General features: G+C 41.0%; 1 protein-coding gene across 1 annotated transcript in view; it reads right to left on the bottom strand.

Annotated features, from left to right (window-relative positions):
• The window catches only part of ITSN1 (intersectin 1 (SH3 domain protein)), a 196,230-nt gene that overhangs the window by 147,976 nt on the left and 33,849 nt on the right, over nt 1–14,405 (bottom strand). The window contains exon 5 of the mRNA XM_011999125.1: nt 4,656–4,813. Coding sequence (XP_011854515.1) covers nt 4,656–4,813 — 158 coding nt within the window. The remainder of the gene's footprint in view (nt 1–4,655; nt 4,814–14,405) is intronic.

Genomic DNA, 14,405 nt, shown 5'->3' with positions numbered 1-14,405 from the left:
TATGGGCTCCCCATGCTTCAGGGGGAGACTACAACGTCCCTCACACACCTTCCAAACCCCAAGCTAGTTTTTGCCTCAGGACCTTTGCCAGTGCAGTTCCTTTAGCCTGGAACGCTTCTCCCCTAGGTCTTGACATGGCTCTCATCATCTACATCAGTTCCAAAAGTCATCTGCTCAAAGAACTCTTCCCTGGCCATCTTGTTCTACTGATTTCTCTCTCTCTGTCTCTGCTATTACCCTGTTTTAATGAACTGATTGCACTTACTCTCACCTAAAAGTATTTACTTCCTTGCTCCCCACAATTTGAAAATAAGATCCACAGCGGTAGGAGCCATGAGGTCTTGCTGGCCAGCATGTTCGCAGCAACTAGGACACAGAGTAGGGGCGTATAGAACACTGGTTTAATCCAATAAAACCATGTATTCTGCCAAAACAAAAACCAAGCAAAAGAAAAACAGACTCCTCCTGTATAAATTGGGTCCAGAACAAAAGAATTATGCTGAGTGCACACTGGTGAAAGAAGGTACCAAATCTACCCACAGAATTTCCTAGAATCAAAAATTCTATTTTCTGGGTGTTCTAAGGCAAGTCACAGCATCACTGCACCCCGTTTTTCTCTCTTCTCTGTAGGGGAGTTGAACAAAATCATTGTTCAGACCCCAGTCTGAGCCTTAATTCTACAGTGTGTGAACAACTACAACAAAAAAGATCTGAGGCTGGGTGCCATGGCTTATCTTGCAATCTCAGTATTTTGGGAAGCCAAGATGGGAGGATTACTTGAGATTAGGAGTTTGAGACCAGCCTGGGCAACAGAGCAAGACTCTATCTACAAAAAAAATTTTTAAATTACTTCAGTGTGGTGGTGCATGCCTGTAGTCCCAGCTACACAGGAGGCTGAAGCAGGAGGAACGCTTGAGCCTAGGAGTTGGGAGCTGCAGTGAGCTCTGATCGTGCCACTGCACTCTAATCTGGGCAACAGAGTGAGACCCTGTCTCAAAACAAAAAATCAGACAAGGAACCATGGAAGAGTGACACACCATGTCACCCAGTTAGTTTGGTGATAATGAAGGCAAGGAGAAGGTAATTTTAAAACACCTAAAGCCAGTCGGGCGGTAAAGCCAGGACTTTGGGAGGCCAAGGCGGGTGGATCACAAGGTCAGGAGTTCAAGACCAGCCTGGGCAAGATGGTGAAACCCTGGCTCTACTAAAAATACAAAAATTGGCCGGGTGTGATGGTGGGCGCCTGTAATCTCAGCTACTTGGGAGGCTGAGGCAGGAGAATTGCTTGAACCTGGGAGGCGGAGGTTGCAGTGAGCTAAGATTAAAAAAAAAAAAAAAAGAAAACCTAAAGCCTTTAGATAAAGGGAGTTTTGGACAGGTTCTACCTCCTTTGTTAGAAATACGGCCTTAAGCAAAATGTTCAATTTCTGAGAATCTCACTTCCCTCATTTATATAACAGGGCTAATACATTATGCATACTTTTTAGAGTTTTCATTGTAATCAAATAATACAAGTGAAGGCACATACTATATATAAGGGCAAGGAAATGCAGAGTCAGATTTTTGTTTTGTTTTTTGAGATAGGGTCTGGCTCTGTTACCCAGGCTGGAGTGCAGTGGTACAATCTCGGCTCACTGCAACCTCCACCTCCTGGGCTCAAGCCATCCTCCCGCCTCAGCCTCCCAAGCAGTTAGGACTACAGGCACACACCACCATACCCAGATAATTTTTGTATTTTTTGTAGAGATGGGGTTTTGCCATGTTGCCCAGGTTGGTCTCAAACTCCTGAGCTCAAGCGATCTGCCCACCTCGGCCTCCCGAAGTGCTGAGATTACAGGTATGAGCCACCACACCTGACCAATAATTTTAAATATTAAGTAGAAAGCAGGCCAGGTGCAGTGCCTCACACCTGTAATCCCAACACTTTGGGAGGCTGAGGGGGTGGAGTTCAAGACCAGCGTGACTAACATGGTAAAACCCTCTCTCTACTAAAAATACAAAAATTAGCTGGGTATTGTGGCTCGTGCCTGTAATCCCAGCTAATCAGGAGGCTGAGACAGGAGAACTGCTTGAACCTGGGAGGCAGAGGTTGCAGTGAGCTGAGATCATACCACTGCACTCCAGCCTGGGCGACTGTGTGAGAGTCTGTCTCAAAAAAAGAAAGGAGAGGGGAGGGGAGGAGAGGGGAGGGAAGGGCAAGGGCAAGAAAAGAAAGAAAACAATGACAATAGTAATAAATTATTTTATTCTCAAGTAGCTGAACGAACTATATATATATACACACACACACACACACATATATATTTATTTATATTACCCTAGATTGAGCTAAGAGGTGGAACTAGAAAATACTTAAGTAAACTTGGGCAAACTTGATCAAAATCATGTACTAGTAACTTCTCCTATGTCCTGACATCTTTCATGGATTAGCCTCATCAAAAGCATTTACCGAGAACATCGATGTGATGAGAACGAGGTGAGGAAAGGCAGGGAGAAGTCTGGGGGGAAGAGTGATGGGCTGCCTGGCAGAGTATCAGGTCAGAAATCCTGGCAGGTTCCCTTCCTAACAGCAGCAGGTTACTTAACGACTGTAAAACTTTCTCAGCAGTAAGGTCACAACCTCCTGAAACTAAATCAGCAATAGCTCCACAACTGAAATTCTGATGGCAGAATGGAATAAGAGAAAACAAATTAAATGGTACAGGAAAATTACTGACCCCCAGGTTTGAGTCAAAAAGAAGAAATGGGGTGCCTCTAGTCATCTGACCTTTTCTCCACTATGAGATTTCTTCTTGCAGCACTGGAAGAAAGCCAACAGAAAACCAAATACCATTGTTTTGTTTTGTTTTGTTTTGTTTTGTTTTGTTTTGTTTTGTTTTAGACAGGGTATCACTTTGTCACCCAGGCTGGGGTACAGTAGTGTGATCTTGGCTCACCTCTTGTGCTCAACTGATCCTTCTGCCTCGGCTTCCTAAGTGGCTGGGACGATAGGCACCCACCACTGTGCCTGGTTAATTGTTAAATTTTCAGTAGCAACGAGGCCTTGTTATGTTGCCAGGCTGGTCTCAAAAACCTGGGATCAAGCAATCCTCCTGCTTCGGCCTCCCAAAGTGTTAGGATTACAGGCATGAGCCACTGTGTTTGACCCCAAACACCCTTTAACGATTTTAACACCTGGGTCCTGACCAAAGATTGGCTACAGAGACCTTCAGGGATTCAGAGCGAGTTCCACTTAAATTAGCTGGCTAACTAAAGGCTAAACATTGGGAGCACACACTGGACAAGACAAACAACGGCCCCAGTCATGTGGAGGCTGCTGCAGTGTTCACTTCTGCTCTTCCTCGCCTTTGCTCACACAAAGGCAAAAGAAAGATTTTTCTTTCTTTTTTTGGACCACTATCCTATTTGCCTAAAAATCTTTCCAAAACCTTTCCCCTTACAAAAACCAGCCTTGCGGCTAAAACTTACTAAAAGAAAGGCAATACATTGTTTTTAATAGGAAATCTAATAAGTAAAACCAGAGTATTTCTGTATCTTAGCTTATCGTGAATTGTATCAGAGATACCCTGAATTACTGCTGACTGCCCCCTCCCAAATCTATTTCACTTTATCACCTATCAAGAGCTATTTAAGGATGAAGAAATGAAAAGAAACTCTAGCCACAATTTTCATGTTTTATTTTAAACTGTTAAACAATCTCCCCATGAATCAGATGTTAGATTTGATTACTGTGATCTTCAAATCAACCTAAATAATTAAATCTAGAACGAGAACAGAAATCAGAACTACTGATCTCAGTCAACTAACTAACCAATTAACTTATAAGAAAAATACCTTCTTGAAAGATAATTTTTTATGGAATCATGTTTGTTTGTTTTGAGATGGAGTCTCGCTCTGTCGCCCAGGCTAGAGTACAGTGGCGCAGTCTTGGCTCACTGCAGCCTCCGCCTCCCAGGTTCTCCTGCCTCAGCCTCCCGAGTAGCTGGGATTACAGGTGTGCACCACCACACCTGGCTAATTTTTTTATATTTTTCGGTAAGATAGGGTTTCGCCACGTTGACCAGGCTGGTCTCGAACTCCTGACCTCAGGTGATCCACCTGCCTCAGCCTCCCAAAGTGCTGGGATTACAGGCGTAAGCCACCACGCCTGGCTGGAATTAGGTTTTTAATCAGGATAACAATGTTTATTTTTCTCTATCCCATTTTGTTCTAAGAAAGAATTTAATGTGGCCAAGTGACTCAATACTGTGATTCAAAATATGTATTTCTAGATGCCATAATCCAAAGGAATTGTTTATGCACAAGGAGAAACAGACATTATGGAAACCGAAAACCAAAAGGAAGAAGGATCAATGGAAGAACAACAACAAAAAAAAAACCCAGAAGTCGCAGCAGCAGACTGTAAGTTTGTTCCTTTCCCCCTGACTGACAGCCTGCATCTCTGCTTTCATTTTGATTACTGTACATCCTAGGGTTAAAACGTGAACATGCTCCTTCTTCTCCCCAGCACTACCTTCCTGCAGGGGGCCATCATTTTTCAGACGGAATTACCTCCTAGAATTTCATAATGTTATAAACTGAGAGGGAAAAAAAGGAAAACATTTATTTTTAAAATATACAAGAAAACATAGAAACCAATTCATTTTCAGACTTACCAAATGCTGGTGCGCTAGAAATAGCTGGTTGCTGTTTCATGACAGGGGGAAGTGCAGAGGGTAGTTGATATCCTTGTAGCTTCAGTTTGATAAGTTTCATAGCTATGGAAAACTCCACTTGATCCATTCTTCCATCATTATTCATGTCAGCTAGTGCCCTGCAAACCAACAGCATGGCCTGAGAACAACTGTGACCATAAAAGAACCTTTCCAAAACCACCACTCTCACCAACACGAAAACAAAATAATTAGCACTCTTACCCCTAGAGAGAACAGAAACCATAACTGCTTACCAAGCTATGGGGAATAGCCTGTAAATACTCGCCACGTTTTATACAAACATAAAATATCTGTCACTCTGCCACTTTAGCAGATAATTTTCAGCCTCAGTGTGAGGATATGTACTTTAGACATCAAAAGGGGTTTCTTTCTGTAGTGATGAAAACATTCTAAAATTAGCTAACAGTGACTGTTGCACAACTCTGTGAATAAACTAAAACCAATGAATTAGACACTTTAAATGAGTAAATTTTATTATGTGAATTATTTCACAATAAAGCTATTAGAAAAGAAAAAGATTTAGAAACAGAGAATGTTAATATTGCTAGAGATACTCAGACTGCATTCTTTGTAGAGAGCTCTACAAACTTCAATGTGGGAACATGACACAGTACGCTATGCTACCTACTTATGTATGCTATGCTAGGGTTACTCAACTATAATGCTACGAAACCTCTAAAGCTCTTGAAACTAACTTTTCTTTAGAATTGTGCCCCTTATCACTCAACAATTTTGTAACTCAGCTTACAAAATGTGTTTGCTATCTGAAAATGGTACTCAAATACATATGGTCCAATGCAGCCTACCATGAGCTTTAATGTAAAGTACTTTCTCAAAGAAGAGTAAGTAAAAGGAATCGCTTCTCGGTCTTTTGGCTAAGATCAAGTAAGCAAAAGTTTGTCCTAGTAACTGGAAACTACATTATATCATCAAAACTGTGCATATTCATGACTTAAGCTCTTCTGCATAAAAAAGTTTTATTCAGATTTTATTTATTTTAATCCAGATATTAAAAGCATGAAGATTTTTTTAAACCAATGTTACAAAAAAAGTATTTGAAAGACCTAAATAAGACAGTTCAATTAAAATACCACGATAAGCAATCGTTTAGACTGAGCCATATCCAGACAGTGTTCACAAAAGAAAATTAAGTTACACAGAAAATAATTCTGCATAGCTGGAATTAACTCAAAGAAAGAAAACATGTAACACAATAAAAAGCATGGCATAAGACAAAGATCAAAAAATCTCTAAAAGTGATCAAAATTGTAAAAGTCGGCACATTTTAGAAAATAAAGATCATAACGCAGGAAATGAAGTTCTGTGGTTGCAGAAACCTTTTTGCCTCAGATAGGAGTTCCCCATTCTCCTGTAGTCATGGGCCCCTCAGCAATGAATTCAGAATCTGAACTCTTCTCACTACTTGTGAATTTAAGCATCACTTTTCTGTATTTTGTGGCCATTTGGATTTGCACTTCTATGAACTGCTTATTCAAATCCTTTGCCAAATTTTCTGTATACCGCATGTCTTTTTGTTGTTAGTTTATAAGAGCTCGTAGTGTATCACAAATTATCTGCTGACCGCTGAAAGATTTTTAAAAATTCATTATCTGATTTATGTATATTTATGGCATAGAAATTCTAAATTTTCATATATAAAATATTTCTTTTATCATATGATTAGAAGGTTTTTAGTCCTTGATTTTCTAACATTGTATTATTTTATTTCATTCCAATCCTTAAACCAGTAATTGTGTGTGGGGGTGGGGTAGTTATTCCAGGGTCCAGTCATATTCTTCTACATGGATTCCTAGCTTTCCCACTAATATTTATTAATTAATCCCTCTTCTTCTCACTAAACTAATATACATTTTTATCATGTATCAAATGTTCATATGAAGTGAGAACTATTTCTGGACTATCTGTTCTGACTGAACAATTTCCAGGTCGATATTACAATGATTTGATCACACTGGCTCTCTAGCATATTGTGATCTGGGAAGGTGTGGGAAGGTTTTTCTTTTTCCCTTGGTTATTCATGGATGTCTATTTTCCTATGAACATTTAGATCATTTTACCTATTATACAAACAACCCTACTGGGATCCAAAAACTGCCTTAGAAGGGGATTTTTGGAGAACTGATTAAACCGCAATTGCTTTTGCACCAATAGTTTACCCAACCAAAGAAAAGAGAATCTTTCCAGTTGTTCAAATATACTAATATTTCCTTTAATAAAATTGTATCACTTTTTTCATATAATATGCTTTTCTTGCTAAATGTATTCTGAAGAATTTTATCATTTTTGCCAGATTTTAGATGAAACATTCCCCCCATTTCCATTTTTTAGGTGCTTATTTCAAGCATAGAAACATTTTTTATTTTAAAAAATTATTTAGGTTGTATTCAGCTATCCTACCAGACTCCTACAAGTCTTACTAATGTTTTAAAACTAAAATCTCTTGGGTGTACTAAGTATACAATCACATAACTAGAAAAAAATGAGCATTATCTTTCTTTTCCAGTATTTAGGCTAATCTTTTTTATTGGTTTTACAGCCTCTAAGACATTACTGAATGCGTTCTTGCTCAGTTCTGAGTTTAAATGAAACAGTAGATTTACTAGAGCTAACAGTTAATAGAGTTCATTGTTTAGAGTGACAGTTGGTAGTGATTTCTGGAAAATAATGTAAACTAAAAACAAAATTTTGAGCCCCCCACCATCTGTACAGACCCCTCATCTCAGCCAAGGGCATTCCAAAGTTAACCTGAAAAACTAGTTCAAGCTATGACAGGAAGAGGAAGTCGGACATGCCTCATTATACCCTCCTCCCTTTTGGATTTCAGGCCCAGATGACCAGCATTAGCATCAACACAGGCCTTAAGACTGATAAAGGAAGCTCTTAAAGTCTGATAAGAAATACTTACCATCTATTTTCTCTGAAGTCTACTACCCAGAGGCTTCACCTGCATGACAAAACTTTGTTCTCCAAAACCACTTATGATAACCCACACATTCCTTTCTGTTGATTCCAGCTCTTTAGATAATAACTCTTTCAATGAAATGCCAATTAAAAAATCTTGAATCCACCTATGACCTGGAAGCCTCTGCTTCCAGTTGTCCCATTGTTCCAGACTGAAATAATGTACATTTTACATATATTGATTGATGTCTTATGTCTCCCTAAAATTTATAAAACCACGTTATATACCAACCACCTCGGGCAAATGGTCTCAGGATCTCCTGAGGGCTGTGTCACAGGCCATTGGTCACCATATTTGGCTCGGAATAAACCTTTTCAAATATTTTACAGAGTTTGACTCTTTTCATGGATAGTAGTCTCACATATTTAAGTAGTTTCCTTTCTACTTATTAGAAATGGTTACTGTATTTTTCATCAGGTGTCTAATCTGTAATTACTGATTCAATCACAAGTTTTCTTCTTCCTTTTATCTGCTGAAATAATGACTAATGTTGATAGAATTTTTTGACTGACTCTAAACCAACCTTGCACCTCTGGCATAAAGTTGGTCATGGTGTATTCTTTTCACACATTGTGAAATTCTAATTACTAAGATTTTGATTTTTTTTGCATCTATGTTCATAATTGAAACTGGTTTCTAGTTGCTTTATTTTTGTACTACCTTTCAGGTTTTATAAAGGAAATTAAGTAAATGAAATGGTGAACTTCCTTCTTTTGCTAAGTAGTTTTTAAAAATATACGCAATTGTTTAAAATGGTTTGGCGGGGAAGAGTTTCCATTAATCAAAATCAACATCAACATGCATACTAAAACCAATCAATCAGTCAGGCAGGTGCCCACTTCCTATTCCCCACACCACTGACCAATATGATCTATGGTGAGAAACGGGAATATCCAATGTGGGACGATGAGTAGGTTAGGGGAGAAGACTTTAGGTAATGGCTTAATTAGACTCTAAAGGCATCCTACAGAAGTGTTTCCATGGGTGAGGAGAAGAAATTTAATCATGAGGTTTTAGGGACTTGACTTTAAACCACACACCATAATCTCAACATTTGGTTGAAAATGTCGTGATACTCAAAAAATGCTTTTCTCAATAAACATAACTGTGGGGAATCCCTGGTAATGAAAACTCTAAGAAATTTATGGAAATATGGTAGTTACAGCTGGGCGCGGTGGATCATGCCTGTAATCCCAGCACTTTGGGAGACTGAGGCAGGTGGATCCCCTGAGGTCAGGAGTTCGAGACCAGTCTGATCAACAAGGTGAAACCCTGTCTCTACTAAAAACACAAAAATTGGCTGGGCATGCAGGTGCCTGTAGTCCCAGCTACTTGGGAGGCTGAGGCAGGAAAGTTGCTTGAACCTGGGAGACAGAGGTTGCAGTGACCTAAGATCGCACCTCCAGCCTGGGTGACAGAGCGAGACTCCATCTCAAAAAAAAAAAAAAGAAAAGAAAAGAACAAAGAGCATTTATAGCAGGTTACCTTAATGTAAGGAGGAAGGGAAGTAATTTAAATATGAATACATACACATTATATACACTATGTACCTGCCTTTTTCCAACAAAAATAAACAAATGAAGGGTAACAGGAAACTAATACAATGGGTAGGAACAGGGTACAGGGATAGAAGAGGGAGTGACATTGTCTGAGCACACCTTTTGGTTGAGTTTTGGCTTTTAGAATCTTTTAAATCTGTTATGTATTTAAATAATAAATGAAGTCCACAAAGATGAGGAGTGATATCTAAATTAAAAAAAAACGAAAATAAACCTAATGATATTATAAATAAGTAACATATTCACCTACGAGGTGGAAAAAAAAGCCTAGTCCAAGTAACTTCACATAGCACTTTATATGTCCTCTGTTTAAAAACAAAAGGAACTACAAAGTAATCTTGAACTCTACTGTGAAAGGAAAAGAAACACTCAGGACTCCAATTCACTATGCAAAAGATAGAAAAGCAAGCTGAAAGCTGAGTCATGCAAGAAGCTGTCATTCCTTTTGTTCCTAAGCAGAGAGCTACAAATAAAAGGTCAAATATCTCTACAGGTGGCTACTTTATGTTCCATTTTATCTTATGTAAAGTGACGACTTACTGAGCACTTTATTGATTTACTATTACCTAATTGACTATTCCCCTGCCTGCTCCTTTTCTCTGGCAACATATGGATTACCATATCCTCCCTCTTTGCCCTGCAGCCTACCTGTTCCCTTTAAATACTGAAGCCATCAAAATCATCGTTGGACAAAGGTACAGACTGTTTCTGTGATTCTGTGCTTATTTCCTGCTGGCATGTCCTTAACTTTGGCAAAATAAACTCCTAAACTGATTGAGATCTCTTGTCTCAGATACTTTTTGGTTTACACTACTTACTAGGTTCGTTGTTTTCGTTTGCTTGTTTGAGACAGGGTCTCACTCTGTCGTCCTGGCTGGAGTACAGTGGCATGATCATAGCTCAATGCAGGCTTGAATCCTTGGCTCAAGTGATCCTCCCACCCCATCCTCTGAGTAGCTGAGACTACAGGCATGCGCCACCACACATGGATAATTTTTTTTTTTTTTAAGTAGAGATGGGGTCTCACTATGTTGCCCAGGCAGGTCTCAAACTCCTGGGCTCAAGTGATCCTCCTGCCTCAGCCTCCCAAATGCTGGGATTACAGGCATGAGCCACAGCATCAGGCCTAAATTTGTTGTTTGCAGTGGAGGTGAATGTAACAACTCTGAAACTACTGTGTGTGTGTTACAGGATGAAGGGATGAGGCCAGGCTCCTCTTGCCCCACCTCATTCCCCGCAGTGTTGGCATCTATAGATTCCTTTAAGAGCCTAGCTCATCCACAAAGGCTGGCCTCAGGCTGCTCATCTCTCACCTGCGGCCACCTGGGCTGGAAGTGAGACCCAGCAGCAGCGCAAACTAAACCAGCTTCGTCAAACATTCATTCTCATTCATTCAAAAACCAATTATTGGGGGGAGGGGGTGGGCATCTATCTGGAAATTGGGGTTACATTTATGAAAAAGACACAGTTCCTGCCACCACAGAGCTTATAATTTAGTGCAAGTAGAACTAATGAGAACAAACCAGATTACTCTACGTGGTGATAAGCGCTACCAAGGTAAAGGGAAGAGGTGGGCAGAGGGGACCACTTTAGACTAGTTGGTCACGGAATGCCACTTTGGGGAGGTGACATATGAACTGAAACCTGAAAGGCAATGAATCTGTGAGGTGAGGAACTACAGCAACTGAATTATAGGAAGAGGAAACACTAAGTACAACGACCCCGAGGCAAGGAGAAGCCTGGCCCATTTAAAGAACAGGAAGAAGGCTGGGCAGGATGGCTCAAGCCCGTAATCCCAGCACTTTGGGAGACTGAGGTGGGCGGATCACGAGGTCACGAGATCCAGACCATCCTGTCCAACATGGTGAAACCCCGCTACTGAAAATACAAAAATTAGCTGGGCATGGTGGTGCGCACCTGTAGTCCCAGCAACTCGGGAGGCTGAGGCAGGAGAATTGCTTCAACCTGGGAGGCAGAGGTTGCAGTAAGCCGAGATCGCACCACTGCACTCCTCAAAAGATTATTCCTGGTGGACGTGGTGGCTCATGCCTATAATCCCAGCACTGTGGGAGGCTGAGGCGGGTGGATCATCTGAGGTCAGGAGCTCAAGCCCAGCCTGGCCAACGTAGTGAAACCCCATCTGTACTAAAAATACAAAAATTAGCCGGGCGTGGTAGTGTGCACCTGTAATCCCAGTTACTCAAGGTGCTGATGCAGAAGAATCACTTGGACCCGGGAGACGGAGGTTGCAGTGAGTCCAAGATTGTGCCACCACTGCCCAGCCTGGGCTACAGAGTGAGACTTTGTCTCAAAAAAAAAAAAAAAAAAAAAGTTTTTCCAGTTGCTGTTTGGAGACTAGAATCTAAAGGGGCAAGTGTGAAAGAGAGAATCCAGTCCACATGCTTGAACAGTGGGCCCAGGTGAGATGACAGGTTAGGATGGTAGCAGTAGGAAAGAAGTGGCCAGACTGGGGATAAAGTTGGTAAATGCAGTAATGTTGATGGATTGGGTGTGCAGGGCGAAGAAAAGGGAGAAATCAAGTGTGGTGCCCAGGTGTTGGTTTGGGCAGCCTGGTAACTAAGATGTCATCTTAGTTCAATGCCATGAACTACTGAGATGGCAAAGGCTCAGGAACGAGGGATGGAGGAGAGGGGATCAAGAGTCCAGGATGCCTTATTCTTTTTTCTTTTTTTTTGTATTGAGTTTAGCAAATTGATCTTGTTGGGGTTGAAGGCCCTTCTGACACATATTCAGGAGTGTCTTAAGTACAAACTATTAATATATGGCTGTTTGCTCTGACCCACCCATTCTGAACCAGATCATAAAGTTGATCCAATCCTTGCCTTCATGTGTGTGGTTCCCTTCTTTCCTCTCAGGGCCCATTTCCAGGTAGTGCTCCCTTGCTCCCTCTTTTCTCTCCATTTCTGCTGGCCCTCCGTCTCAGATTCCAGAGCCCTCATCCAGCCTCTTTACCACTGTCTCTTTTTCCTTCCTGTACCTTCTGGCTCTTGTCTATTCCCACTGCTTTATTCTCCTCCCCTCCACATCACAGCAAGGTTGGAAAAATTCTAAGCACTTCAATTGCCAAAAGGATATCTGCCAACCTCCTTCCAGCTCCTTATTAATAAGACAATTTCTAGGAAGATGTATCATCTTTGGCCACAGTTATAATTTGGCATTACACACAACTGACTTGACTCCATCCTCTGAGAATTAAGGTTTTCTTATATTCTTAATTGGAAATCAGCTAGGAGAGACAAGGAGTCCCCAAAGCATTAACAGATTACAGTTCAAAAGTTCACAAATTAGTTAACTGGAATATATTTTCTACACAGAAATAAAACATAATAAAGGTTTCTAACATATACTGTCCATCAGTTCATATCACTCAAATATTTGCAACAAATTCCAGAACAAAGTAAGTAAAGCTCAGAGAGAAACCAGACAGTTTCCAATTCTCAACCCAAACTTCTCTTCTTTGCTGAATGCGGTGGCTAATGCCTATAATCCCAGCACTTTGGGAGGCTGAGGCGGGCAGACTGCTTTAGTCTAGGAGTTCAAGACCAGCCTGGGCAACATGGCAAAACCCCATCTCCACATAAAATACAAAAATTAGCCAGGCCTGGTGGTGCATGCCTGTAGTCTCAGCTACTCAGGAGGTGGAGGTGGGAGGACTGTTTGAGCCCAGAAGGTTGAGGTTGCAGTGAGCTATGATCATGCCACTGCACTCCAGCCTGGGTGACAGAGTAAGACCCTGTCTCAAAAACAAACAAAAAAGCAAAAAATTATCTTCTTCCCCAGATGACTGACACAAGGACTGCCTAAAACTTCAGAGTCAAACCCATTACTCTCTCTACTAAAAGGAGTAAGGACTTACCCTGGGACCCTACCAGAAAAATCACAGAAGAACATAAGAATAGTATGGGGTTTGGGAGGGCTGCTTCTTTAGATCAGCTATTATTAGTTACAATTTTAAAAACCTAGGTTTGGCCGGCTGTGGTGGGTCACGCCTGTAATTCCAGCACTTTGGGAGGCCGAGGCAAGCAGATCACTTCAGGTCAGGGGGTTGAGACCAGGCTAGCTAACATAGTGAAACCCTGTCTCTACTAAAAATACAAAAATTAGGTGGGCATGGTGGTGGGCACCTATAATCCCACCTACTTGGGAGGCTGAGGCAGGAGAATCACTTGAACCTGGGAGGCAGAGGTTGCAGTGAGCTAAGTTCATGCCATTGCACTACAGCCTGGGCGACAGAGCAAGACTCCGTCTCAAAATATACACACAAAAAAACAAATAAAAAAACCCCCTAGGCTTTAAAAGATCAAGTACTGCCCAGGGTTACTATGTGAGTAAGTATCAGTCAGCTTAGCTGAAAGACAGATTTTGCTAAACTCATACTTTGCACTGCATTATTCCATCATCTGGGCAGGATATCAGTGGTTCATGAAATTTCCAATGACTTTTCAAAGGTACTTCTTTTGGGAAAAAGAAAGTTTCAGACATTTTTTGATAATAAAATATGCCATCACAAACTTATTTAGCAAAATGTAAGAAAAAAATTAAAGATTAATTGATTCAATCTAAGATTGCCAAATTACCATCTTTAATTAATAAAAATGGTCACTATAAAAACTTGACTTTGGGCCACTCAGGTAAAAATACTTCAGAAAGTTAAGACAACTGTTTTTATTTTTTAGAGACAAGGTCTTGCTCTATTACCCAGGCTAGAAGGCACAATCATAGCTGACTGCAGCCTCGAACTCCAGGGCTCAAGCAATCCTCCCACTTCAGCCTCCCTAGCAGCTAAGACTACAGGCATGCACAATGCCCAGCTAATTAAAAAAAAAAAATTTTTTTTTGGCCGGGCACAGTGGCTCATGCCTGTAATTCTGGCACTTTGGGAGGTCAAGGCGGGCAGATCACAAGGTCAGGAGTTCAAGACCAGCATGACCAACATGGTGAAATCCCGTCTCTACTAAAAATACCAAAATTAGCCACGCGTGGTGGTGCAGGCCTGTAATCCCAGCTACTCAGAAGGCTGAGGCAGGAGAATCACTTGAAGCTGGGAGGCGGAGATTGCAGTGAGCCAAGATCGTGCCATTGCAATCTAGCCTGGACAACAAGAGCAAAACTCCGTCTACAAAAAAA

Source organism: Mandrillus leucophaeus, unplaced genomic scaffold (genome assembly GCF_000951045.1).
Source record: "Mandrillus leucophaeus isolate KB7577 unplaced genomic scaffold, Mleu.le_1.0 Scaffold582, whole genome shotgun sequence".
Lineage (NCBI taxonomy): Eukaryota > Metazoa > Chordata > Mammalia > Primates > Cercopithecidae > Mandrillus > Mandrillus leucophaeus.
Note: the sequence above shows the minus strand (reverse complement) of the source record. Positions and strands in the feature narration are given on the sequence as shown.